The sequence below is a fragment of the Schistocerca piceifrons genome, chromosome 6 (assembly GCF_021461385.2).
Source record: "Schistocerca piceifrons isolate TAMUIC-IGC-003096 chromosome 6, iqSchPice1.1, whole genome shotgun sequence".
NCBI classification, from domain to species: domain Eukaryota; kingdom Metazoa; phylum Arthropoda; class Insecta; order Orthoptera; family Acrididae; genus Schistocerca; species Schistocerca piceifrons.
Window position 1 is genome coordinate 538,420,789 of NC_060143.1, and position 27,476 is coordinate 538,448,264.

At 41.1% G+C, this 27,476-nt stretch overlaps 1 protein-coding gene across 1 annotated transcript; it reads right to left on the minus strand.

Annotated features, from left to right (window-relative positions):
• Positions 1-6,968: 6,968 nt before the first annotated feature.
• LOC124803441 (exosome complex component RRP40-like) lies at positions 6,969-7,678 on the minus strand. The gene is given in 2 exon segments (XM_047264626.1): positions 6,969-7,426; positions 7,429-7,678. Coding segments are annotated over 2 exon segments (708 nt in total).
• Between the last annotated feature and the right edge of the window lie 19,798 nt (positions 7,679-27,476).

The following is a 27,476-nucleotide window of genomic DNA, read 5'->3' on the forward strand; positions in this document are numbered from 1 at the left end:
CAACTAGCATCTTCTCTCCCTGTTCCACTCCCAAACAGATCGAGGGAAAAATGACTGCCTATATGCGTCTGTACAAGCCCTAATCACTCTTATCTTATCTTTTTGGTCTTTCCGCGAAATGCAAGTTGGCGGCAGTAAAATTGCACTGCAGTCAGCCTCAAATGCTGGTTGTCCTCAGTAGCGATTCACGAAAAGAACGCCTCCTTTCCTCTAGAGACTCCCATCCGAGTTCCTGAAGCGTTTCCGTAACACTCGCGTGATGATCAAACCTACCAGTAACAAATCTAGCAGCCCGCCTCTGAATTGCTTTAATGTCCTCCCTCAATCCAACCTGATAGGGATCCCAAACGATCGAGCAGTACTCAAGAATAGGTCGTATTAGTGTTTTATAAGCGGTCTCCTTTACAGATAAACCACATCTTCCCAAAATTCTACCAATGAACCGAAGACGATTATCCGCCTTCCCCACAACTGCCATTACATGCTTGTCCCACTTTATATCGCTCTGCAATGTTACGCTCAAATATTTAATCGACGTGACTGTGTCAATCGCTACACTACTAATGGAGTAATCAAACATTACAGGATTCTTTTTCCTATTCATCTGCATTAATTTACATTTATCTATATTTAGAGTTAGCTGCCATTCTTTACACAAATCCTGTCCAAGTCATCTTGTATCCTCCTACAGTCACTCAACGACGACACCTTCCCGTACACCACAGCATCATCAGCAAACATCCGCACATTGCTATCCGCCCTATCCAAAAGATGATTTATGTAGATGGAAAACAACAGCGGACCTACCACACTTCCCTGGGGCACTCCAGATGATACCCTCACCTCCGGCCACTGCGCATGCGCGCCGCGCGGTTGCGCAACTTGGTGGTGAAACTAAACACTTTCGGCGTCGTGTTCCTACTTTGGCGGCGCTAGTTGCATGAGTTTTGAGTTTGTGTGTGTTCGTAGAGTGTAGAGAAACTGAAATACGAAGTGGGGAACCGAGAATAATCATCACTTTTTGGATATCTGTGCTTTGCATAGGTGTTTGTGGGATTTCAGTGATGCCGATTACAAAAAATAAGCAAAATATTGCTGCTCCTGAGACCTTCATGTGCAATCAGAACATAGATGGTTTGACAGTATCTGAGATGCAGCAAAAAATTTAGTGGGTTAGGAGCACATATACAACTGCATTAAGAAAAATACAGGCGAGTATTTCTAGATGTAGCAATGCTCTCGTCTACAGGACTAAAATCCCATCGTTCGAGTTGGCCAACTCTTTGTTAAGGAATATTGTTGACAGGGGGGAAGACTACACAAATCAAGAAGCTGCATTCTTTATTCAATATTCAAAAATGGTTCAAATGGCTCTGAGCACTATGGGACTTAATTTCTAAGGTCATCAGTACCCTAGAACTTAGAACCACTTAAACCTAACTAACCTGAGGACATCACAAACATCCATGACGGAGGCAGGATACGAACCTGCGACCGTAGATTCAATATTCATCTGTTTAAAACGTCGCAGCAGTGATTCCCATTCAAATACGTTATAATTTTGAAATATTGCCACTGTACAGATCTATCTTCAAGAGAGTAGTTTGAAAACCATTCTCTTCTTAATGCGCCCTGCTTCGAATAATTATTGGTGTTAATGAAAAAGCGTCATCACCAACTAAAACCGCATCTTTTAACATGTCGAGTGTTCTCGATTGTAATGCACGCAATATGATAGGTAATTTCAGTTCTGGTAACAGTGCTTCGTGCATTACAGTATCTTTATTCCTTATTGCACAATGAACTCTATTTAGAAGAAACATGAAGAGTTCTGGTGGCATTCTAAGATAACTGAAAGAACTTCTTGGGTCTTCCATTATAAATTATCTCAGCAAGAATGCTGAGCAATCGAGTTGACGTGAGTTCTTCATCCAGTCATGAATCTAAACACATTTCTTATTTTTTTATTATGCAGCGATTCCACTCAACTAGATTTAACTCCATCACAACTCGTGCAACGTGCAGCTGCAAAAACTTTCATTTCAGACACAACTGAGAGACCCTCATACATGAAACCACTTGCGTGCAACTCATTCCACCCAACGAGTAGCGCAACCCAATGTCGTCGTGTAAACTAGCCTTAAATAAGATTTCGACACACAACGATTTACAACACATCCAGAACCGATTTCATAAACTAACTGAACCTGCCCAAAAGCAGTATTGTTTATTTTGTTCGGACAAACAAACAAACAAAAATAAGAACAAAAATTACGAGTGTTGATGCGACTGCATAAAGTATTTATTGAGTATGTAATGTACCCGAGAAGCGGATTATTCTCATGTCAAACCATTTTTGTTTCGTTCTAAGGAAAACTTAAGTATAGCATTACGCTGGGTTCACAATACTAACTGGTCTCAACGGATTATTCAAATTAACCGTTTTCATTTTAAATGATTTTCACTGCACTGACTTCAAAACACGACGTCTTGGGGTGAGGTAAAACTGCCAACAATGTTCTACAACGCGATAACAAAGAAACAGTTTCGTTTATTCTATTGCAATAAATCGACACTAATTTGAATCTGCATAAATGAGAGCTGCTTGACCAACGGATACAATAATCGACAATCGATTTTGAGAGAACAACAAACAAAACGTGATGTCAAAAATATTTACAACACATTCATTCACTTGCTCTGATACTGGAGTTACCGTGAAAAAAAAGGGAAGATCATCAACACTGTTCAGATGCAAAAATGACCGTCGTACGCTTAGAATGAAATCTGCAGAACTAAAATTTCTCTCTGATGCAGAGCTGGTTGACTGTACACATAAAATTTTTCTGACAATTTTCTAGAGAGTCGCAAAAATTTTTCCTTTTTCATTCCAATAAGAAGCCACATTTTCGACCAATTTACAGTTCCGGTTATGTGCCTGTCTAACTCATCTGTGGAAGCCGGACTGTCGTCAATATCTGTATCTGCTCACAAAGAAAGCCTCTATACTTTTGTTGGCGGTTGTGCTTGATGAGAATCTGCCGAGTACACTGTTTCTTCGATTTTTGCGCATGCCTCTTTCTCCATAAGGCTTTTCACCTGGTAGGAAAGGGAAGAAAATGACAGGCTTCATGGCAAATCAGCAGAATGTGAAAGTGCTACCATGTTCTGTTCTTAGAAACATCTGAATTATTTCCCAGCATTTCAGAACTTCGCCAAAGCAGCTCTCAGACTTTTCCTGGACAGTCTGACAAGCAGTTTACATATATCCGGCTAACACATGAGGATGTACTTGAGGTCACCGTCTTTTCTGCTGCCGAATTTAGTTTTATTTGGTAGACAGCGCTTGGGAAGGAAGCATACTTTGGTCACTGGGGATTATTATATAGCAGTTAGTGGATCGTATGCCCTACCTCTCCAAATTAACCGTTTTCATTTTTAATGATTTTCACTGCACTGACTTCAAATATAGCAGTTAGTGGATCGTATGCCTTACCTCTCCAAATTAACCGTTTTCATTTTTAATGATTTTCACTGCACTGACTGCACTGTCTGAAATTCAGACAGAATTTTCAGATGGCGTAAACATACCCACAAGAAAATAGCCAGCTTGTGGTGCCTCTGAATTATTAACTTTTCCTCTACCTAACTTTTCAGGCGGATTCACAAATGGTTTATTTCAGATACTTCTCTGTCCTGTGGTTCTTTACTTAAGTATTTCAGGAGCGTCATCTTCCATGGCAACAGGACGTACACTGTAGGCGATTTCTCAGTGTCTAGTTATTTTGATGCCTCCTTGAAGGGATGTAAGGAAAATCTGTGCTTTAAAATACCAGAAATAATTTACATGCTAAAGTATTCCAGCTCAGTATAAAAGAACTGCAGCTTACATGTCTTCAGAAGAGACCGTTTCAAACATAGTCGATCACGTGTTCCAACGAGTTCGACCGCTCCAATGTTCTCTCAAGGCTGTGAACAAGACCACTTTACTATGTATACGTCACAAGTTCCTTCACCGCAGTGACAACAGAATGAAGTTGCGTGCAATTAACTGACATGTAATGCACACATTTATTTCTTAGCATATCACAGGAACAATTCAGTCCAGAATATCCACAAGCGGCAGCGATAATGTTGGCAGCTTGATCAGTCGTAAGCGGCACATCTTTGATAATATTCTCGTGAATACCAAGGGACATAAATCGTCTCAGCAATTCCTTACCAATACTTTCAACTGTTTAGGCTCTTCCGGAAACCTCGTCGTAAGCAATACGCGTGATCTGAGGTCTCGGTTAACAAAATAAGAAACTATATGTCAGGTAATGATTTCTCCTTGCAGTATATGTCCACATGTCTGTGGTCCCCGAACATTCACCTCTGTCCACGTAATAGATTACCTCAGGTATAATTTCATTTCCAAGATTTTTCGCTTTTTCTATTACGTGCCTTGAGACAGTTACGGGGTGGGGCATAATAGCTTTTCCGGATAGTTTCCCACAAGTCGCTGCGATGCCAACTAATGTCTGAGCCAGATCCAAAACTCCTTCGTGTCCAATAGCTTCAAATGATCTCAAGTTTCGTGCCCACATGGACACACATTTGTCGGTAATCTTGTTCTGAGCAGATTTAGGAAGATGTTTTTGGTCAACACATGCCATTTATTTGTTAGAAGCACACAAACGGCGTGAAAAATGCCAAGTGCATAACGACCCTTTAACGTGCGCGTGACGTTAATAAATAGTTAAAACTGTTGCCATCGGCATCTACCTTAGGCTGACCAAATTGAACTTTTGAGATTTGGATCAGGCTCTATGGTTCTGTACTCACCAGCCATTAGTTTTTGTTTTATTTCTCGTTTTCTGGTCGTACTTTCGTTTCTTTTCGAACCACTTGCAATTTCCGCACTCATTTCCTGTAGTAAAAAAAACATGTACGGTCAGTAGTATACCATTCGACAAAAAATAAGACGAAGTGTATTTTCAAAACACTAAATAAGAAGTTTTGAAAACGATTTCCTACAATTTATTAACGATTCGCGTCTCATTTATTTGCCTCCACCATGATATTATTGCTACAAATTCTGTTGGAGCAGGTGTACTAGAAAGCATCTACTTTAGAGTGAAACTGGCACAGTGTTGTACAACTGCCACCGCCCTGGTTACAAAAGTTTAAAAAGCGTAAACAGAACGCACGAACATGTACGAGGCGATTAGGGTCACTAGGGAAGGCGACAAAGTAGCCGATATGTGGAAAAACGGCAACCAACTAAGAAGCAATAAGTTGCATAATACAGAATGGCAGTTTTTTGGCGAATGCATCTGCAAAGATTAAAAAAAGCCATGTGCTCCTTTGGATTAAGCTCTAAAGTCATACTAGAGGGTTTCAAACGTAATATATATGTTTGTAGGTAGGAACAAAGAAATAGCAATATGTTGTCTGATCGTGATTTAGATTGGATGTGAAGTAATACAAAAATATATGAGAGGACAATAACCTTAGAAAAAGATAACGACGATCCAGAAAAGAGGGGAAATGTGTCATTATAAAAATGAGTACATGGAAGCAACAAAAGCAGTTTATTTGTAATTGAATGACGGCTGCAGATGCATCTAATTAAATTAATAATAAATCTACGCTGTAGGAGGAAGATACGTGGACACGCAACCGGATATGTTTGTAGACGTTTTGACGCACAGTCGTTAGTAAAAATAATTACCTCTGATAAATACCGACACAGATCTCACGCTGACTCTCTCAGTTAACAAATAAAGCCATAATAATATATTAGGCTCTGTCTCCACTAATGATTCTTAGACGTATTTCTGTGACCTAACGCATTTGCTGCTGATTGTTTTAAACAAAGAATTTGTGAACGTATACCAGCTCAACTACTTTTAACAATAACGTTGGGCAACTTCAACAATCGAATTGTGGCCAGATTATCTCTGTTTCACATTCTCTTCGACGCTTTATATGTTCAATATTACACTACATTCTAACACTTCTAATGTAATGAGTTCTACGATTATTTGCTTGGACATAATGCACATAGCATTGGATACTGATCGTTATTTAAAGTATTATGTAGAATGGAGCCAAACTTCCAACTTTCGCGAACAGAAATAAATATTTCCGAGTGCACACGGACACACGCCAGCAATGGGAAAGTAAAGTACTGTATCTTGTTCAGTCTGAATACACATAAGGCAGGACATTAGGATTTCTTACCATCCAGCTTCAGACACTACTACACATAGGTTCAGAAAACTTGGTTTGCTAAAATTAACAAAAAAATCTTGCAGATAACTATAATAAAAATTAAATTGCCGAAAGGGGCAATTTAATTTTTATTAATTACCTATGTAGCAGCGGTGCGTAGAACTTGCGGTTTCAACCCTGAGCTGCATATGTTGACAGATGGAGGAGGAGGAGGAGGAGGAGATGAGTGTTTAACGTCCCATCGACAACGAGGTCATTAGAGACGGAGCACAAGCTCGGATCAGGCAAGGATGGAGAAGGAAATCAGCCGTGGCCTTTCGAAGGAACCATCCTGGCATTTGCCTCAAGCGATTTAGGGAAATCCGAAAAACCTAAATATGGACGGCTGGACGCGAGTTTGACCCATCATTCTCCGAAATGCGAGTCCAGTGTGCTAACCACTGCGCCATCTCGCTGGGTTATGTTGACTGAAACTTATTTTCTAACATAGCTGTAAGTATTCTATGAAAGGCCGCGTCCACGGCGTGTAGTTTCGATTAAACTGCAAAGGTAAAATTTCCTTTATGAAATAGAAGTACAGTAGAGTCTGGATTATCCGATTTTATTCTTTTTAGTTTCAAAATACTATCATCACTTTACTCATTTTAAAAGGCAATAAAAACAGAAGGAAATGACACATTTAAAACAAATTACCAGGTAAAGATACGAAAAGTTGAACACCATTTGATATATTCACGAGAGATTATTTACTATTCTCTAAACAGCTTTCCAAAAATACTTTGACACATATTTTTAATTTCGTCGTTGTGCGTATATTCTGCTGCTAAAATAGCGTTACCAACGGCAGCAGTTTCCTTCACAGTGGATGCTTTGACCCATATTCTTCCATTCATTCCAACAGCTATCTCGTGTGGTATACTGGTCCCTAGAATACGCAGCAATGGACAGTTTTTGCGGAGTATTTTCCTTATAAGATTGAAACTACAGCTGAATATGAATCCACCTTCTGGTACAGGGCCAAGCTTGCCCTTCTTTCCATGGGAATCAACACAAACCAGTTCTGGTTCCATGTCCTTACTTGGCAATATCAATTTGGCAAATACGATGTCTCCAACTTGAATATTTGGTCGGTTCTTCTTCGTCGCCCCCTCGAAGGCAAGATAGGACAGAGAAACTTGCTCGCTGGCACCGATGTCAACTTTGAATTGTCACCAGACTTATTAGTTATTGTTCCAACAACTGTTTCTCCCTTGCCTGGTATGTAGCGTTTCTGATGATAACCATCGACAAAATATGTGTTGGCACCTTTTTGCCTGATTATTCCACACCGTGACACAATCACTTTATCAGTTTCTAACCTAAGCCCTGGTCCTGTTACAGATTGGGTTTTACCCGGCGGAGATGGAAGACCTGCAAAATTGTCACCTGGAATAACAACGTCACCCACTGAAACATCCATGGTCCATGTAAGCTATAAAGTCTCGACTAAACCACGCTGTCATATACACAACAGGGAATTGTAATGTGCTTTAACTTGCTGCCAGCGTTAAAACTATTTAATCTGAAGGTTTCATGGAATAGCAAGTGTTGCACAGATAATATAATTGTTGCCTCTCTACCTCCTTCTAAACATTAACTGCTTTCATCAAACATCGCACCCAAAAACGCTAGCGCCACAGTTCAATCTTCGGTTATCCGACCTTCTGCGCTATCCGACCCACCCTTTCACCGCGCCGGCCGTGCGCCTGCCGACATGTCAGTGACTAACGTGTTGTTTGTTGATACTCAGTTCATTGTCGCCGTCTGCTACTCCTCACTCCTCAGTGCTATCTTACATCTGTTGAGGAGTGGACGTGTTGCACTTTGTTTATTGTAAAACTTTGTGGTGATGGCTTCAAAACGGAAAAAGGTGGTCGTTTCAATGGAAGAAAAACTTAAAGCTTTAAAAAGAATAGACAATGGTGAAACTTTATTAAAAGTGGTGACAGATTATAACGTCGGGAAAACAACAGTTGGAGACTGGAAAAGGAACCGCAATGAAATTAAGGAGTGGTGTTCTCAGCGAGCAACCGCGGCTGTTTTGGAAGATCGGAAAACTATGAAAAAATGTGATTATGAAAAACTAAGTGAAGCTTTGTTCCCATGGTTTACTCAACATAGAGATAAAGGTGTAGCCATGTCGGGACCTATTTTGTAGGAAAAAGGCGTGAAGTTTCGTAACGAACTAAACGAAGGTGAACCTGATTTCACAGCTAGTGTAGGCTGGCTCGATAGATGGAAGATAAGATAAGGAATTCGGCAACTTAATGTCTGTGGTGAAAAGCTTTCAGCAAATTTTGAAGCTGTTCAGTTGTTTAGGAATAAACTTCACAAGGTATTGGACAAGGGGTCAGGGATTTTCTCTGCCTCGTGATGACTGGGTGTTGTGTGCTGTCCTTAGGTTAGTTAGGTTTAAGTAGTTCTAAGTTCTAGGGGACTGATGACCATAGATGTTAAGTCCCATAGTGCTCAGAGCCATTTTATTGGACAAGGAAGACTTAACAAGAGATAATTTTTAACTGCGACGAGACTGGTCTCAATTACAAAATGTTACCGGAAAAAACATTAGCGTCGAAGGCCGAAAAGGCAGCGACAGGCTACAAACGTAGCAAAGAAAGAGTGACAATTCTAACATGCAGTAACGCCACAACAAATTAGAAAATGAAACTGTCTATGATAGGTAATCCAAAAAAAACCGAGAGCATTTAAAAATGTATCTAAAAATGCTTTACCGGTGAAATATTACAACCAAAAAAATGCCTGGATGAGCTCACACTTTTTTAAAGAATGGTTTTTTTAACGAGTTCTTGCCACAGACTGAAAAGTTTTTGAAAGCCAACAACTTGCCCCGCAAAGCACTGTTACTTCTAGACAATGCCACTGTCATCCTAATGAAGATCAACTTCAATATCAAGATATAAAGGCCATGTTTTTGCCTCAAAACGTCACATACTTATGTCAGCCTATGGACCAAGGGACCATAGAGAGACTGAGGAGAAAATTTCGCAGAAACTTGCTTTCCTCTTTAATTAATGCTATCGACAGAGGAGAAGACATGCTAGAGCAGTTGCGCCTTATTAATTTGAAAGACGTAGCTTATGACGTGGCCCAATCTTCGGAGAGTGTTGGCGCAAATACAATTGCAAAATCCTGGAAAATTTTGCTACCGGAAAATCAAGAAAATTCTCCAGATAATGAAAAGCTAGAGCAGCAGACCGAACCAGAAAATACTACCCTGCTTTCATTGTTACGAAAAGTTCCGGGATGTGCGTACGCCACAGAAGATGACATAAATGAATGGATTGTCCATGATGAAGAATTTGAAGTGACAAATGAAGTAATAGTCAACATGGTAAACGAAAAAGAAGAAGACGAAGAAGCGGATGTAGTGGAGGAAAGTGCGCCCAAGATTTCTCACAACGAAGGACACTTAGAAACTGCTTTAAAATATGTAGAGCAACTGGAGGAAACATCGTCTACCGAGGTTTTACTTCTTATGAGACTACGTGATTTAGCGGCAAAAAAACGGCAAACAGCAGGCAAACAAAAGACAATAACTAACTTCTTCACACAGTAAATATCTATTCAATCTAATTTGATTTGTATTGTGTTAAATGTTTAACTCATGAAAAAGACGAACCATAGACTGCCGGAGAGACATTCAGGAACCTCAACTTGTGTTGTAAATATATGTTAATAAAAGTAGTTATAAACATGAAACTAACTGTATGAAATTACGTTTCTTCCTAGTCGAAAACTGTACTGAAGAATTCGTCTCAAAATTTCCCGATTCTTAGATATTTTCGCAACTGGCAAAGAGGATGGTTCAAATGGCTCTAAGCACTATGGGACTTAACATGTGAGGTCTTAGAACTACTTAAACCTAACTAACCTAAGGACACCACACACATCCATGCCCGAGGCAGGATTCGAACCTGCGACCGTTGCAGCACCGCGGTTCCGGATTGAAGCGCCTAGAACCACTCGGCCACAGCGGCCGGCAGGCAAAGAGGAGATGAATATTTTTGATGTATTTGTGTGCCTTATCATAAACACACACACATAAGGTGAACAATACTTAACCCCATTTCTTATATAAGTACGGTAGAACGAGTGATAATTCCGACATTTTTATAAAATGTTCAAATGTGTGTGAAATCTTATGCGACTTAACTGCTAAGGTTATCAGTCCCTAAGCTTACACACTATTTAACTTAAATTGTCCTAAGGACAAACACACACACCCATGCCCGAGGGAGGACTCGAACCTTCGCCGGGACCAGGCGCACAGTCCATGACTGCAGCGCCTGAGACCGCTCGGCTAATCCCGCGCGGCCACATTTTTATAGCGAGTTGGTCATTGTGAGGGAACTTGCACAGGTAACATAACCTTCAAATAATAAAGTTTTTACCACAACTCAACAAGCGACAAACCTGTCCTGGAGTACATGAAATGAGTACCGATTAAATGACAGATGAAACTATTAATAAAAATTTCTTTCACTGTAAGATGAAACTAGACTTTCCCCAACCTCTGCATAATAAAAATGGGGCATTTCTTAAAGTACCTCCTTTGGCATAAAAAAATAAACACCTCTTTTACAAGTGGCTGTATATACGCAAAATTAACAAATAGCCACAGTTTGTTACTGCGTAACAGTCGTATTTAAAGACACTGATACCGAGTTCTTAAAGCATTACATTTTATATTTACAAACTAGTACGCGAGTTCAGAGCTTAAGTTTGTAGAACCGTGTTATATTACGAGGGTAAGTCAATTATTATCCGCAATTTAATTATTCTTTGTTTATTTTGGTAGTACTGTCGGTTTACGTTGATAACGCATGCTTCGTTTATTTATTGTTATATCTTTACAATTTTCAAGCTGCTAGGTTAGTCTCGCTATCGCTACCGTGTTGTTAATAATGGCTGCTCCGCTGTCTATTTGCACCAAAGAAGAGCAACGTTCAGTGATCCGTCTTTTTGTGGTCGGAAGGCGTATGACGGGCCAAAATTCATCGAAGACTTTCGGTTCAGTACGGGAACAGTGTTTTGCCACAACAGAGTGTCTATGAATGGATTGAAAAATTCTGACATTGTCGCACAAGTGTTACGCATGATGAGGCAGCCGGACGACCGTTTACCGCCACAAATAAAGAAATCACTGAGCGTTCACATGAAATGATTCTCTTAGACAGACGATTAACTACTGACGAAGTGGCACACCGTCAGCAAATTAGCCACGGTTCTGCCTACGAAATCATCCACAACAGACTTGGATTTCATAAAGTTTGTGCAAGATGGCTCCCAAAACAACTCACAGAGTTGCATAAACAAACGCGCTTGGACATCTGCAAAAAACATTTGGTTTGCTATGTTAACGTAGGGGAGAATTTCTTAGACAGGATCATTACTGGTGACGAGACATGGATCCATCATTACGAGCCGGAGAGTAAACGGCAGAGTATGGAATAGAAACATCCAAATTCGCCGTGCAAGAAAAAGTTCAAGACCCAACCGTCCGCAGGAAAACTAATGCTTACGGTTTTTTGGGACGCACAAGGTCCAGTACTGGAACATCATAGGGAAAGGGGCACAACAATAAACAGTGTACATTACAGTGAAATGCTTATTGGCAGGCTAAAGTCTGCAATTCGGAGCAAACGCCTAGGATTGCTGTCAAAAGGTGTTGTATTGTTGCACGACAATGCCCGTCCGCTTACTGCTGCCCACCCTGCTGAAAAGCTCCAGAAACTCAAATTTGAAGTAATTGATCATCCTCCGTATAGTCCCGATATTGCCCCTTCTGATTATCACTTGTTTGGTCCATTCAAACAGACATTAAGGGGCCGTCGATTTGCCTCGGACGAAGCAGTTCAAAGATGCGGTGCATTCCTGGCTCGCAGCTCAATCGAGAACATTCTTTTATGAGGGCATCAGGAACCTTGTGCAACGATGGACCAAGTGCGTTGAAACACAATGAGACTATGTCGAAAAATGATGTTCTTGTAAGTTTCCTGTTTGATTACAATACAATTTTGTAACTTCACTCGTGCTCATAAATTAAGGATAACTGCAGAATGTGGTGCCACACAACGTGGCACTACACAAAACTGGCGCTAATAGCATAGGCACATAGGGAACACACACGACACAGATCTGTAAATCCACAGTGTTGGTGATAAGTTGTGCTACAAAACGCCACTGTTTCCTGCGCATGTACCCCGACATCAGTATGGGATATGATCACCATGCACACGTACACAGGCCGCACAACGGGTTGGCATACACTGGATCAGGTGGTCGAGCTGCTGCTGGGGTATAGCCTCCCATTCTTGCACCAGTGCTTATCGGAGCTCCTGAAGTGTCGTAGGGGTTTGAAGACGTGCAGCGATACGTCGACCGGGAGCATCCCAGACTTGCTCGATAGGGTTTAGGTCTGGAGAACAGGCGGGTCACTCCATTCGTCTGATATCTTCTGTTTCAAGGTATTCCTCCACGATGGCAGCTCAGTGGGCCCTGTGTTATCATCCATTAGGATGAAAATGCGGACATACTGGTGCAAAATGACGACCCGATACACCTGACCTGTTACAGTTCCTCTGTCTTCCTGGTTCACGCCAGATGAAAACCCGGCGAGAATCAATGTTCAGACTATACCTGGACTCGTCCGTGAACATAACCTACGACCACTGTTCCAGTGACCATGTACTGTGTTCTTGACACCAGGCTATACGGCCTCTCCTGTGACCAGGGGTCAGTGGAATGCACCGTGCAGGTCTCCGGGCGAATAAACCGTGTCTGTTCAGCCGTCTGTAGACTGTGTGTCTGGAGACAACTGCTCCAGTGGCTGCGGTAAGGTCCCGAGCAAGGCTACCTGCAGTACTCTGTGGCCATATGCGGGCACTGATGGTGAGATATCGGTCTTCTTGTGGTGTTGTACACTGTGGACGTCCCGTACTGTAGCGCCTGGACACGTTTCCTGTCTGCTGGAATTGTTGCCATAATCTTGAGCTCACACTTTGTGGCACACGGAGGACCCGTGTTACGACCTGCTGCGTTTGACCAGCCTCCTATCGCCCTAGTATTCTACCCCTCAAAACGTCATAAATATGTGTTCTTTGAGCAATTTTCAACACGCAGTCACCATTAGCAGGTCTGAAAACGTCTGCAGACTTACTCGCTGCACCGTATTCTGACATGCACCAACACACCTCAGCGTATGTGGACTGCTGCCAGCGCCACCGTGCGACGACCGCAGGTCAAATGCACCGCATGGTCATACCTCAGGGTGATTTAAACCCGCAAACCGCCCACCAGAGCGTTGTTTCACCATGTATCAGCATTATCCTTAATTTATGAGCATGAGTGTACTTTGCGAATAGTAATTGACTTACCTTCGTACATTTCGATATTTCTGTTAAATGAAAAGGGTATTCCAAATACCCCTATAAACAATGATTACTGACTATAAGAAATACCGCAAAAAGTTGCATTAATAAGTTAACCACCCACAATGTAAACATTTCTCAATCCTCAGAGATGGGGAAAACATGGCGGACGATTCATCCCGTTACATAGCAGCTCCATTCGAGACTGGTGCAGCTTAGTGATGTGCAGTGCGGCGCCCGCCTACGAGACGGGCCTCTTTGCAGGAAGCTGCCGCTGTCCCCATTGATTGAGCAGCGGGTGAAGATCTTCAGCTCCTAGTGTATGGTAGAATTCATTAACCGCCAACGTGTCTGGGTATGGTTGCCAGCCCTTTTCTCTCATTAGTCTGCTAGTTACGAGAATAATTATTAAATAAATACAGGGGGCGGTTGCACATTAAGCGGCTTGAGTAAGTCGCACATTCGCGAATTCTTTTCTTCCTCGAGGCACTTTTTATGTTTAATCTACGTAATGAATATTCTAACCCGAACAAGATACCACTGCAAGTTTCTTTATTGGTATTACTTTTTAAATACACTACTGGCCATTAAAATTGCTACACCAACAAGAAATGCACTTGATAAACGGGTATTCATTGGACAAATATATTATACTAGAACTGACATGTGATTACATTTTCACGCAATTTGGGTGCATAGATCCTGAGAAATCAGTACCCAGAACAACCACCTCTGGCCGTAATAACGGCCTTGATACGCCTGGGCATTGAGTCAAACAGAGCTTGGATGGCGTGTACAGGTACAGCTGTCCATGCAACTTCAACACGGTACCACAGTTCATCAAGAGTAATGGCTGACGTATTGTGAGATGCCAGTTGCTCGGCTACCATTGACCACACGTTTTCAATTGGTGAGAGATCTGGAGAATGTGCTGGCCAGGGCAGCAGCCGAACATTTTCTGTATCCAGAAAGGCCCGTACACCACCTGCAACATCCGGTAGTGCATTATCCTGCTGAAATGTAGGGATTCGCAGGGATCAAATGAAGGGTAGACCGACGGGTCGTAGCACATCTGAAATGTAACGTCCACTGTTCAAAGTGCCCCGAACGCGAACAAGAGGTGATCGAGACGTGTAACCAATTGCACCCCATACCATCACGCCGGGTGATACGCCAGTATGACGATGACGAATACACGCTTCCAATGTGCGTTCACCGCGATGTCGCCAAACACGGATGCGACCATCATGATGCTGTAAACAGAACCTGGATTCATCTGAAAAAAATGACGTTTTGCCATTCATGCACCCAGGTTCGTCGTTGAGTACACCATCCCAAGCGCTCCTGTCTGTGGTGCAGCGTCAAGGGTACCCGCAGCCATGGTCTCCGAGCTGATAGTCCATGCTGCTGCAAACGTCGTTGAACTGTTCGTGCAGATGGTTGTTGTCTTGAAAACGTCCCCATCTGTTGACTCAGGGATCGAGACGTGGCTGCACGATCCCTTATAGCCATGCGGATAAGATGCCTGTCATCTCGACTGCTAGTGATACGAGGCCGTTGGGATCCAGCACGGCGTTCCGTATTACCCTCCTGAACCCACCGATTCCATATTCTGCTAAGAGTCATTGGATCTCGACCAACGCGAGCAGCAATGTCGCGATACGATAAACCGCAATTGCGATAGGCCACAATCCAACGTTTATCAAAGTGGGAAACGTGATGGTACGCATTTCTTCTCCTTACACGAGGCATCACAACAACGTTTCACCAGGCAACGCCGGTCAACTGCTGTTTGTGTATGAGAAATCGATTGGAAACTTTCCTCATGTCGGCACGTTGTAGGTGTCGCCACCGGCGCCAACCTTGTGTGAATGCTCTGAAAAGCTAATCATTTGCATATCACAGCATCTCCTTCCTGTCGGTTAGATTTCGCCTCTGTAGCACGTCATCTTCGTGGTGTAGCAATTGTTTTGGTTGGCAGGAGAGCCAACACCGTGTTACTAGAGGAGGCCGAAAGGCACGCGTTTTAGCTCACGCAGGCTGGCGTGAGGTCTGGAACAGGCCTAGGAAATTAGAATTTAGAAAAACGGACGTAGCTGGTGGAATACTTAACTTTAATCCGTTAATGAAGAACGTCGGTCTTGACGGTACATGATTCACAATATCAATAGTAACTGATAATGGCGCCTTGCTAGGTCGTAGCAAATGACGTAGCTGAAGGCTATGCTAAACTATCGTCTCGGCAAATGAGAGCATATTTTGTCAGTGAACCATCGCTAGCAAAGTCGGTTGTACAACTGGGGCGAGTGCTAGGAAGTCTCTCTAGACCTGCCGTGTGGCGACGCTCGGTCTGCAATCACTGATAGTGGCGACACGCGGGTCCGACGTATACTAACGGACCGCGGCCGATTTAAAGGCTACCACCTAGCAAGTGTTGTGTCTGGCGGTGACACCACAGCAATTTTAACGGCCAGTATTGTATGTGGCTGAATATGTTTCTAAAAATACTTACTTTCACACACATTTGTTTTCTTAGGTATCGCAAAAGAAGTTCTCGCACAAACTCCACGAAATTGTGCGTTTTGAAACTATTGGGAGTGTATTAAGGGAACCATAACAAGAAGAACGCAAGATGGACTAGAAATAGTAGCGCAGAGGTGACCAACCCACACTATTTTATCAGTTTCATTTTTATATGTACATCTTGGTATTGCTCTAATAAATTCAAATGTAATTTTTAATAAAATAAATGTCGTGTGACTAGAGCCTCCTGTCGGGTAGACCGTACGCCGGGTGCAAGTCTTTCGATTTGACGCCACTTCGGCGACCTGCGCGTCAATGGGGATGAAATGATGATGATTAGGACAACACAACACCCAGTCCCTGAGCGGAGAAAATCTCCGACCCAGCCGGGAATCGAATCCGTGCCCTTAGGATTGACATTCTGTCGCGCTGAACACTTTTTTTTTTCATTTTGTTCGATATAGTCTGTCGCGTTTGGTCTCGGCGGACGTCACAAGACATCCGTTCAAATTGATCGTTGATTCCTTGACTCAGGTTTTTTTTATTTTAGAGAGCATGCAGAACTCTGACCGAACACGCTGAGCTACCGTGCCGGCGCCCACCCAGCTATCGGGGGCGGACAATTCTCAATTATAACACTGATATTGACAGATGAAAACTTTTTACCAGATTTTTATATGGTCTCTTCCTTGTCTGTCTGTCTGTTTGGTACGAATTTGGCAACTGATTTTAAACTGAATTTCTGATGAGTTACGAACTTGAAGTTTTAAAGGTAGTACAGTACTGGATCGAAATACAATATTAGCGTCTTTTCTTGTCAATCTGTTCAGTAGGGGTAGAGGTGCAGATTAAAAAGGTTGCTGATGCCTGACATCTCGGCTGCATTGCAGGATGGGCATATTGTGCAGGTAGTATCAGAATGCGTTCCAGGCAGTATGCGAGCGGACGGACATAACTGAGCAGAGAGTTGGGGGAAGAAGAGATAGATATCGCTTTCTTGTCCGCCTGTCTGTTCAGTACAAATTTTGTAATTCATTTTAAACTAACTTTCCGTTGAGATAGAGACTGGAAATTTTAAACATAGCTCAGAACTGGACGATTTTCTTTTCTGATGTGTGGCGGTGGGTACTTCGTGTATCCCTGCCACTTCCCACCTACCTGTACCAGTCGCAAATTGTTCGCGAGAAGAACGATTGCTTGTTAGCCTCCATGTGAGCTCGAATTTCTCTAATTTTTACCTTTGTGGTCTTTTCGTGAGATCTGCATAGGAGGGAGTAACATATTGGTTGAATCAGGTAAACAGAAACTCTAGTAATTCCGAAATTTACCACATGTCCCGGTTGTAATCACATCAAATGTATGAAATCGATTGAAACATTTCACACATGCAAGACTAAAAAAAAAAAAAAAAAAAAAAAAAAAAAAAAAAAAAAAAAAAAAAAAAAAAAAAAAAAAAAATTATTATTTAACAACGAGTTTTTAATATACACAGTTGTTAAAACCCCTTACAAACACTACTGGAAATTTTAATCGTGGTTTTGTAGTTGCTATGAAAATACTTGTATGATTTAAAACGAAAAACGTGGGTCTCATCCAATGGGTAACTAATTCAAGAGCAGCTCATGTCCTTACTATTACATTACTTCCTGACGAACGAGCGGCCGGCCGCTGTGGTCGAGCGGTTCTAGCCACTTCAGTCCGGAACCGCGCTGCTGCTCCGGTCGCAGGTTCGAATCCTACCTCGGGCATGGATGTGTGTGATGTCTTTAGGTTAGGTTTAAGTAGTTCTAAGTCTAGGGGACTGATGACCTCAGATGTTAAGTCCCATAGTGCTTAGAGCCTGAACCATTTTGAACGAACGAGCGAGGTGGCGCAATGGTTGGCACACTGGACTCGCATTCTCGAGGACCACGGTTGAAACCCGCGTCCGGCGATCCTGATTAAGATTTTCCGTGATTTCCCTAAATCACTTCAGGCAAATGCTGGGATGGTTCCTTTCAAAGGACACGGCAGACTTCCTTCCCCATTCTTCAGTAATCCGATGGGTCCGATGACCTCGCTGTTTCGTCCCCTTCCCCAAATCAACCAACCTACCTAACTGACCCATGAGTAGTTACCTCCTTACTATTATGTACTCCATGCGTCCGACATTTTTCGTTTTTACAGGAATTTTCATAGATAACAAAAATCCAGTCATAAATTTTCACAACCATCTGTATGGGGTTAGGAATCAGTGCTGGGTTAGAAGAAATTATTTTAGTCCGATTTAAAAACGTGATGTATTAGAAATTCATTTTTACTCAAATAATTTGTAATGTATTCCTTCCCCACCGTTCGTCCTATGTGGGGAAGAAGTCACGGTGAAAACAAGAAAAGGTTTAGGAGTGGAAGAGCGAAACGATGAGGTTCGTTGATCACATTTCTGTGCTCAACGAATGTGAGGAAGAATTGCAAGAACTATTAAATGGAATAAAAAAATTGCGTAGACTCATAATCTAGACTGAGAATTAACAGAAAGAAGACGAAAGTAATGAGGAGCGGGAGAAACGAGATTAGAGGTAGACTTAACATCAAAATTGGGAACAACGTAATAGATGAAGTAAAGCAATTGTGCTGCTTTGGAAGCAGGCTACCACATGACAGACGAGGCAAGGAGGATGTAGGCAAATAGGGCATTTCTCGCTAAATTTAATCTAATAATATGAAACAGAAGCCTTAATGTGGGAAAGAAAATGTTTGAGAATGGTCGACTGGAGCACAGCGTTGCAAGCAAATGAATCATCGACAGTGAGAAAATGGTAAAAGAGGATCAAGGCGTCTGAGCTAAAGTGTTACAAGAGGACAATAAAAATTAAGCTTACTCATATGATGAGTAATTAATGTGTAATTTTTTTGCATTAGAGGGGAGGAAAGAAATAACCCAGCAAATAATGATGAAGAATGTTCAGTGATGTTCAGTGTGAGTGTTGTTGCTCTATGAACAAGAGGTTGGCAGAGACGAAGAAGTCGTCGTGGAGCACGTCAAACTATTTTGAAGACTGATGACGCAAAAACGGTATATAAATGACAAAATAAAAATAATGTGTACACATGAAATAAAAATATGTGCAAGTAACAAGTTTTACTGATGCGAAATGTGTTCAGTATGGAAGAGGACAGCAGATTTAAGCAGACTAATTTGTCTCACGTGATTCACATAGGACGTGTGCTCCTTCATTAAAATAAACGTGAATCATTATAATCCAGAAAATCCGTACCCAGCCCCAAAGTTGGTACGAATACCTTAGTGCTTTACTATGACTGGACCTACTGCAGGTCGTATGACGTCTGAATTGAGTTACCGAGCCGTGATAGGGGGGATCTATAGTTTAATATGGATTCTAAGGCGCGGTGCACCTTGGCATGTTTCACACTAAAAAATTACTTTCAGACTGGAAAGAAACGACAAGTGACAGAGAAATCCTAGGAGCGACTGGGAATCTAACCGTGTACTTTACAATTTCTAATCTGGCACCTACACAATGGGGCATCAAGCCACGATAAATGACTATATATAGGTTTTTTTATAACACCAAGAACATTTCTCAATGAACATATCAGAATACTTGAACTACTAATTGTAACTGAAATCTGCAAACGCCTGTTCATAGAAATTTGAAAGGCGTACTTACCTAAATGTTAACCTATATGTAAAAATTGTCAAACTCTGATTCCCATATCAAACAACCGTGCAGTTGAAGTACTTTACAATGTGTAAGTACTCAACAACTGTACTACAGCCACTTAACCCATACAAGTATACTATCACGATTGTTGGAAAATAATCTGACTCTGCGTTATGTGCACATATGTTTTGTTGGGATTTCTTTTCCCATCAATCTTCTGACTCATCTTCTGTCATGGCGGTTGCCACGACTTCCTCTCTGGTGCCAAACTCTTCATCTCAGACTAGCGTTTGCGCCCTACCTTGTCAATCATTATTTGTTGGACATGGTTTGGAGCCCTAAGTTCGACAAGCACATGATTCACAAAAAATGTAAACCCTCTTTCGGAGTCATGCACGATGGTTTATTCAACGGTTCACCAGTTCATTTTTTCCTGCAGCATCTTGTTCTATTTCTAGCTTTCACCTGTCACAAAATTTACCATTTGACATAATTCTGTACGAACTCTGATAATAATATATGATTGACATTGATATGGTGTTTCTTTCCAATATTTCGTAACAAAATTATGCTTTATAAGATTGTCTTTAAAGTCGACATTCGACCAACTGTATTACTCTGATTTTCCCACCACAAAATTTCTATATTTACAAATCTTTCAACAAAATAACCGTTTTCATTACTAGTTACCTGCAAAATTTACGTTAAAAATTTGAGTCACATTTATAAAATTAACGTCTTCTTCATTAGCAAACATCTTTACAGGCAAGTAGATACTTTATTTACATAAATTAAAATACACCCTCTTTGTTCCCATTTTACCCCATTTCAATCCCGTTTTGTTAAAATAAATTAAATGTTGGTAGTAAATATAGTGATAAAACCAATGAAATTTTTTCTCTGATTTAATATTTTCACATAAAACATCACATTGGAGATAAACAAAAGGTAGCTCATCTGTTTCTACCTACCCTTCAACATCATATATGTTTTCGCTCTCTTTTAACAAAAATTTCATCTTTTAAAACAAGGATATATTTTATTTTGCCATCAGAGTAGTCTCCATCTTCAAAAAAACTTCAATTTCCTCATAATGATGTCGCCAATTTATTGCTTCATCGATACAAGGTCCCACATTTTTATAGCTGTTTTTAACACTCTTTTTAATTCAGTACAATCTGCCTTGAATTCGAAAATACGCTGACTGTTTCCTGTTTTAAATTTCGCTAAGTTTTGAAAATTGCAAAAATTCTTGTGCCTTCAGTTTCGAAAACTGATTATTGCTCTGTATTTCCATAGTTCAGTTTTATATGATAACGGTTCATTTTGGTTCCAATTTTATATTCCGTTATCGAAAGTGTTTCTGTGAATACTGTATTCTCATTATTTCCACCAAACTTGGTATTTTCACTTCCCTCCCCCCCCCCCTCTTCCCACACTGCTTATTGGTTGGTCAAACGACACGTCCACGTCGTCGTTGTACCTTCCCCCTTGTCCATTCATGTCTGAATCAACTTTAGCTTCCTGTACAGCCATTTTCGTGTCACACGAATCATTAACAATTCACCAAAACAAAGAACAAAATTTTTTTTTATTTTGTCATCAGAGTAGTCTCCATCTTCCAAAAAACTTCAATTTCCTCATAATGATGTCGCCAATTTATTGCTTCATCGATACAAGGTCCCACATTGTTATAGCTGTTTTTAACACTCTTAATTCAGTACAATCTGCCTTGAATTCGAAAATACGCTGACTGTTTCCTGTTTTAAATTTCGCTAAGTTTTGAAAATTGCAAAAATTCTTGTGCCTTCAGTTTCGAAAACTGATTATTGCTCTGTATTTCCATAGTTCAGTTTTATATGATAACGGTTCATTTTGGTTCCAATTTTATATTCCGTTATCGAAAGTGTTTCTGTGAATACTGTATTCTCATTATTTCCACCAAACTTGGTATTTTCACTTCCCTCCCCCCCCCCCCTCTTCCCAACACTGCTTATTGGTTGGTCAAACGACACGTCCACGTCGTCGTTGTACCTTCCTCCTTGTCCATTCATGTCTGAATCAACTTTAGCTTCCTGTACAGCCATCTTCGTGTCACACGAATCATTAACAATTCACCAAAACAAAGAACAAAATTTTTTTTTATTTTCCTGAAAAGTGTTTTATTCTAAGTCCAATATAGTTCTCACACACCAGTAAACATTGTTGTGTCTTGCTTGCACGAACTCCACCCCTGCCCATTCTTTCTAGTCGAAGAAGCTGAAAAATACAGTTTACGTAAGTGTCTGATTTTTTCCACAGCATAATGAACTAAGCACCCAGTTGAAATGTACCGCCCTCCATAACCACAGTAAATACTTCAGCATACGTAACTGCCAGCCCAAGATAATACTACAAGGGACTTTTTTATCGCTGTGCTTACGATATTTTAATAACACCACATTTGGTTAAGGATGTACATCGTATGTACACTACTGTCTACTGTATTGTTAAATTACGATGAAATACATGGGAGGTTCGATACGCCAATCAATGGATAGATTAAAAAAAGTGGAATGGATAAGAATGAATAACCTAAAGTTAGATATAGCGACAATTAATGAAGTGTGGTGGCAGGAAGAACAGTACTTCCGGTCAGATCAGTACAGCATTATCAGCAATAAATGAAATAGGGGCATTGCATGTGTAGGCTTTATTATGAATAAGGAAACTGGAGTGCTGGTGACCTGTTACGAACAGCATGTTTAATGCATTATTGTAGTCAGTGTAACATCCACGAGATAAATTTTGGCTACAGTGCGACGAGAGGAAATTATGCCTCTAACAGTTATAAACATTATCCATTCAACGTATGAAAAAACAGTGAAAAGAATGAAAACTATGATAAATATTAATTATTTATATAATATTCTATGATGTAATTGGACATATCGATGTGTATCATACAAATACAATGATAATTGTAAATTCTTTTTATGATCTGCGTTTGTTTTCCTTCGTTTTTACCTTTTGTTGGTTGGCTTTTGTAGGTTGCGGACGCATATCAAACTGAGGTCTGTTAAGAAATTGTAATTATTTGTTAATTATTACTTGAAAATAGAGTTCATTATTATTATAAATATGAGTGAATAATTATTTGTAACTTTAATTCCTCTCTCAGTAAGCATTATCTGTGTTAATTATTTCTTTCCGCTCCAAGGAGCGCAGCCATTGATGATAGCGATTTGTATCGCGTTTTTCTCTGTGTTTTCCTTAGAAACAAATCAAATGTTTGCTTGATGAAGTCTAAATAGTGCACAATACGAAAGTAGATTTTATAGAGTTTAATAAGCATTTTAAATATTTACTCATTTGCTCTAACAATAGAAAGTCTCTATCAATTGTCTGTCGCCATCTTAACAATTATCTCAGCGGCAAATTCAAATTTAAATTATGCAACTCTGCAGAATAAATGCCGAAGGTAATACAAATGTGTAAAAATAAATGTGCACCGGTGGTCCCGAACTCATTTTAATGAAAATGATTCGAATCAGATTGGTTCTTTAAAAACAGTGCTCATAGCACGATCCTTATAAGAAACTTTTCTAGCTGGTGTATGGAGCCGAAATTAATTACGCACGAGTTGCGAAGAATATTGGTTCAGGTAACATACGTCAGTGTTGTGCGCGGCTGATATTCGGTGGTTTTAATGATCATTTTGCTGAAGGTAACTGCTTCCATCTTAATCAATAGTTGTAACGAATCTGTTGTATGAACTGTGATTTAGTGACACTTACACAACTTACAGACAACACTTTAACGCGACATTAACTAAGAGTTCTTTGGCAACTTGATCAAATCTTTAGCTGGGAGAAAAATTATTTAGTAATTACTCAATGTAATAAAATAAGATTATCATTTCCAGTTACAAATGAGTTAAATACCAAACCACTGAATAAAACATCAAATGCCACATCAGGATAGATTCGAAGATAACACCCGCCACAGTAGTAAAAGTGAATATGCCAACAAAGTCAGCAGATGATGACGAGATTGAGAGAACATGTCATAAGATAAAGAAAATTGTTTAGAAATTTACTGCAGAAATTGAGTAAAAGGAAGAATCGATTGATAGGACACTTCCTGAAGCATCATGAAAGAGTGAAACTGATAACGGGGGGAAGTGCGGAAGGTAAAAATTGTAGTTGGAGGCCAAGGGATGAATAGCGCAAGGACGTGCAATGGACGCAGCCCGCAGTAGTCACTGGGAGAGGAAAAGGCTTGCACGGAGTAGACTAGCGTGCAGAGATGAACCAATCAAGTCTCAAGACTGAAGACGTCGTCAGCAAAGCGAGCCGCCTTTCTTTGAGCTTTTTCTCTGTTTTCCGTCAATCCTGTCTGGTAAGTATCCCATCCGTACTGTTGTATTTCTTTTATTTCCATCATTACTTCTTCGATGTACAGATTGGACAGTAGGGGCGAAAGACTACACCCCTCTCTTACATACTTTTTAATCCGAGAACTTCGTTCTTGGTCTTCCACTCTTATTATTTCCTCTTGGTTCTTGTACATATTATATATTACCCGTCTTTCCCCATAGTTTACCTCTACTTTTTTCAGAATTTCGAACATCTTCCACCATTTGACATTGTCGAACGCTTTTTCGAGGTTAACAAATCCTATGGACATGTCTTGATTTTTCTTTAGTGTCACTTCCATTATCATCCGTAATGTCAAAACTGCCTCACTGGGGAATTTACTTTTCCTAAAGTCAAACTGATCGTCATCCAAAACATCCCCAGTTTTCATTTCCATTCTTCTGTGTATTATTCTTGTCAGCAGCTTGGATGCATGAGCTGTTAAGTTGATTGTGCAATAATTCTTGTACTTGTCAGCTCTTCCAGTCTTCAGAGGAGTGTGGTTGATATTTTTCCGAAAGTCAAATTGACCTCTTACAAATTCTGATTTTAATCATGGATCCCGTATCTCATCTAAATCGACTCCTATTTCTTCTTCCCTCACATCAGACAAATCTTCACCCTCATAGAGGCCATCGCTGTAATCCTTCCACCTATCCGCTCCCTCCTCTGCATTCAACAGTGGAATTCCCGTTGCACTCTTTCCATCCTTGCTTTTAATTTCACCGAACGTTGTTTTGACTTCCCGTGTGCTGAGACACTCCATCCGACAGTCATTTCTTTTTCGAGTTCTTCACATTTTTCATGCAGCCATTCCGTGTTAGCTTCCCTGCACTTCCAATTTATTTCATTCCTGTACGACTTGTATTCCTGTAGTTCTGAATGTCCCTGAACATTTTCGTACTTCCTTATGTCATTGATCAACTGAAGTGCTTTTACTGTTCAAATGGTTCAAATGGCTCTGAGCACTATGGGACTTAACATCTGAGGTCATCAGTCCCCTAGATTTAGAACTACTTAAACCTAACTAACCTAAGGACATCACACACATCCATGCCCGAGGCAGGATTCGAACCTGCGACCGTTGCAGCAGCGCGGTTCCAGACTGAAGCGACTAGAACCACTCGGCCACACCGGCCGGCACTTCTACTGTTACCACGGTTTCTTCACAGATACTTTCTTTGTATCTATGTTTTTCTTCCCAATTTCTGTGATTGCCTTTTTTAGAGCTGTCCATTCCTCTTCAACTCTGTTGCCCCCTGAGCTATTCCTTATTGCTCTATCTATAGCCTTAGAGAACTTCAAACGTGTCTCGTCATTTCTTACTACTTCTGTATGCAATTTCTTTGTGTATTTATTCTTCCTGACTAATCTCTTAAACTTCAGCCTACACTTCATCACTACTACATTGTGATCTGAGTCTCTATCTACTCCTGGGTACGCCTTACAATCCAGTATCTGTTTTTTGAATCTGTGCCTGACCCTGATGTAATGTAACTGAAATCATCCCTTATCAACCGGTTTTTTGCAAGTATACCTCCTCCTCTTATGATTCGTCAGCATAGTATTCGCTATTACTAGCTGAAATTTGCTACAGGACTCAATTAGTCTTTCTCCTCTCTCATCCCTTGCCCCAAGCTGACATTCTCCTGTAGCCGTTTTTTCTGCTCCTTCACCTACAACTGAATTCCAGTCCCCCATGACTATTAGATTTTCATCTCCCTTTACGTACTGCATTACCCTTTCAATATAGTCATATATATATTCTCTATCACTTCATCTTCAGCTAGCGTCGTCGGCATGTATGCCTAAACTATCTTTGTCAATGCTGGTTTACTGTCGATTCTGATAAGAACAACCCTATCACTGAACTGTTCAAAGTAACACGCTATCTGCTCTACTTTCTTATTCGTAACGAATCCTATTGCCGTTATGCCATTTTCTGCTGCTGTTGATATTATCCTATACTCATCTGACCAGATATCCTTGTCTTCTTTGCATTTCACTTCACTGACCGCTAGTACATCTAGATTGAGCCTTTGCATTTCGCTTTTCAAATTTTCTAGTTTCTCTACCACCTTCAAGCTCGTAGAACGTTATTCTTTCGGTGGTTATTCAACTTTTTTTCTCATCGTCGCATCCCCCTTGGCAGTCCTCTCCCGGAGATCCGAATGGGGGACTACTCTGGAATCTTTTGGCAATGGGGAGATCATCATGACACTTTTTGAGTTACAGGCCACATGTCCTGTGGATGGCAGTTATGTGTCTTTGATTCAGTGGTTTCCACTGCCTTCTGCATCCTGATGTCGTTGATCATTGCTGATTCTTCCGCCTTTAGGGGCAATTTCCCACCCCTAGGACAGGAGAGTGCCCTGAAGCTCTGTCCGCTCCTCGGCCCTCCTTGACAAACCCGTTGGCAGAATGAGGGTGTCTTCTTATGCCGGATGTCTTCGGCAGACAATGCTGATTATTAATCAAAATTTAAGCACTGTCGGGTTTTGTACTCGGCACCGACGACGTTTTGATTACTAATCAAAGACACTATCCCTAGACTACGGGTGTTAACATCACATTCGAATGCCCCACTAATCTAGATGCACGATTCGACCAGCCAGTAAAATGACCCCACATTCCAACTTTTGCAGATGCTGACAACGCTCTCTCGTACCAGTTTGCAACATGGCTCTGTCCTTCAGAGAGACCACTCAAAACCTGACGCTGTTTGCTCCCCTTATATACCGCACCAGGCCTGGTTACAACGCTAAACACGAGCGACAGTAGTGCAATCTATTTGTCACAAAGAACTGTAACTCGAGTCATTTACTTACCCGTTGGTGATGTGTATGTATAAGCACTTACATTGATATCCGACGATGTCTTCTCGGTGCTTCACTTCTTGTGTCTGGCAGAGTAACTCCAGTTTCACAGTCGATTACTACGGACTGTGACCTTTCTAACGGGACATCACGAATGTAGTCGTACAGCTGGGACGATAGTCTGTAGATACGATATATAATTAGAAGCCGTTTGTGTGAAATTGTGTCAAAAGCACTGAGTTTGCAGCGCGTTTCGGCCTGGTGCGTCTCTTCAGGAAGGAGAGCATCCTCTGCTGCCCTCTTCACGCCGCAACCGCCGCGCAAAGAGCGCCAATGATTCGGCAAGTACCGGAGATACGGCTCGGCTCCCCGTTTTCCTGGGAAGCTTTTTTAAAGCGACAGTTGGCGACATTTCGAGCAGGAGCT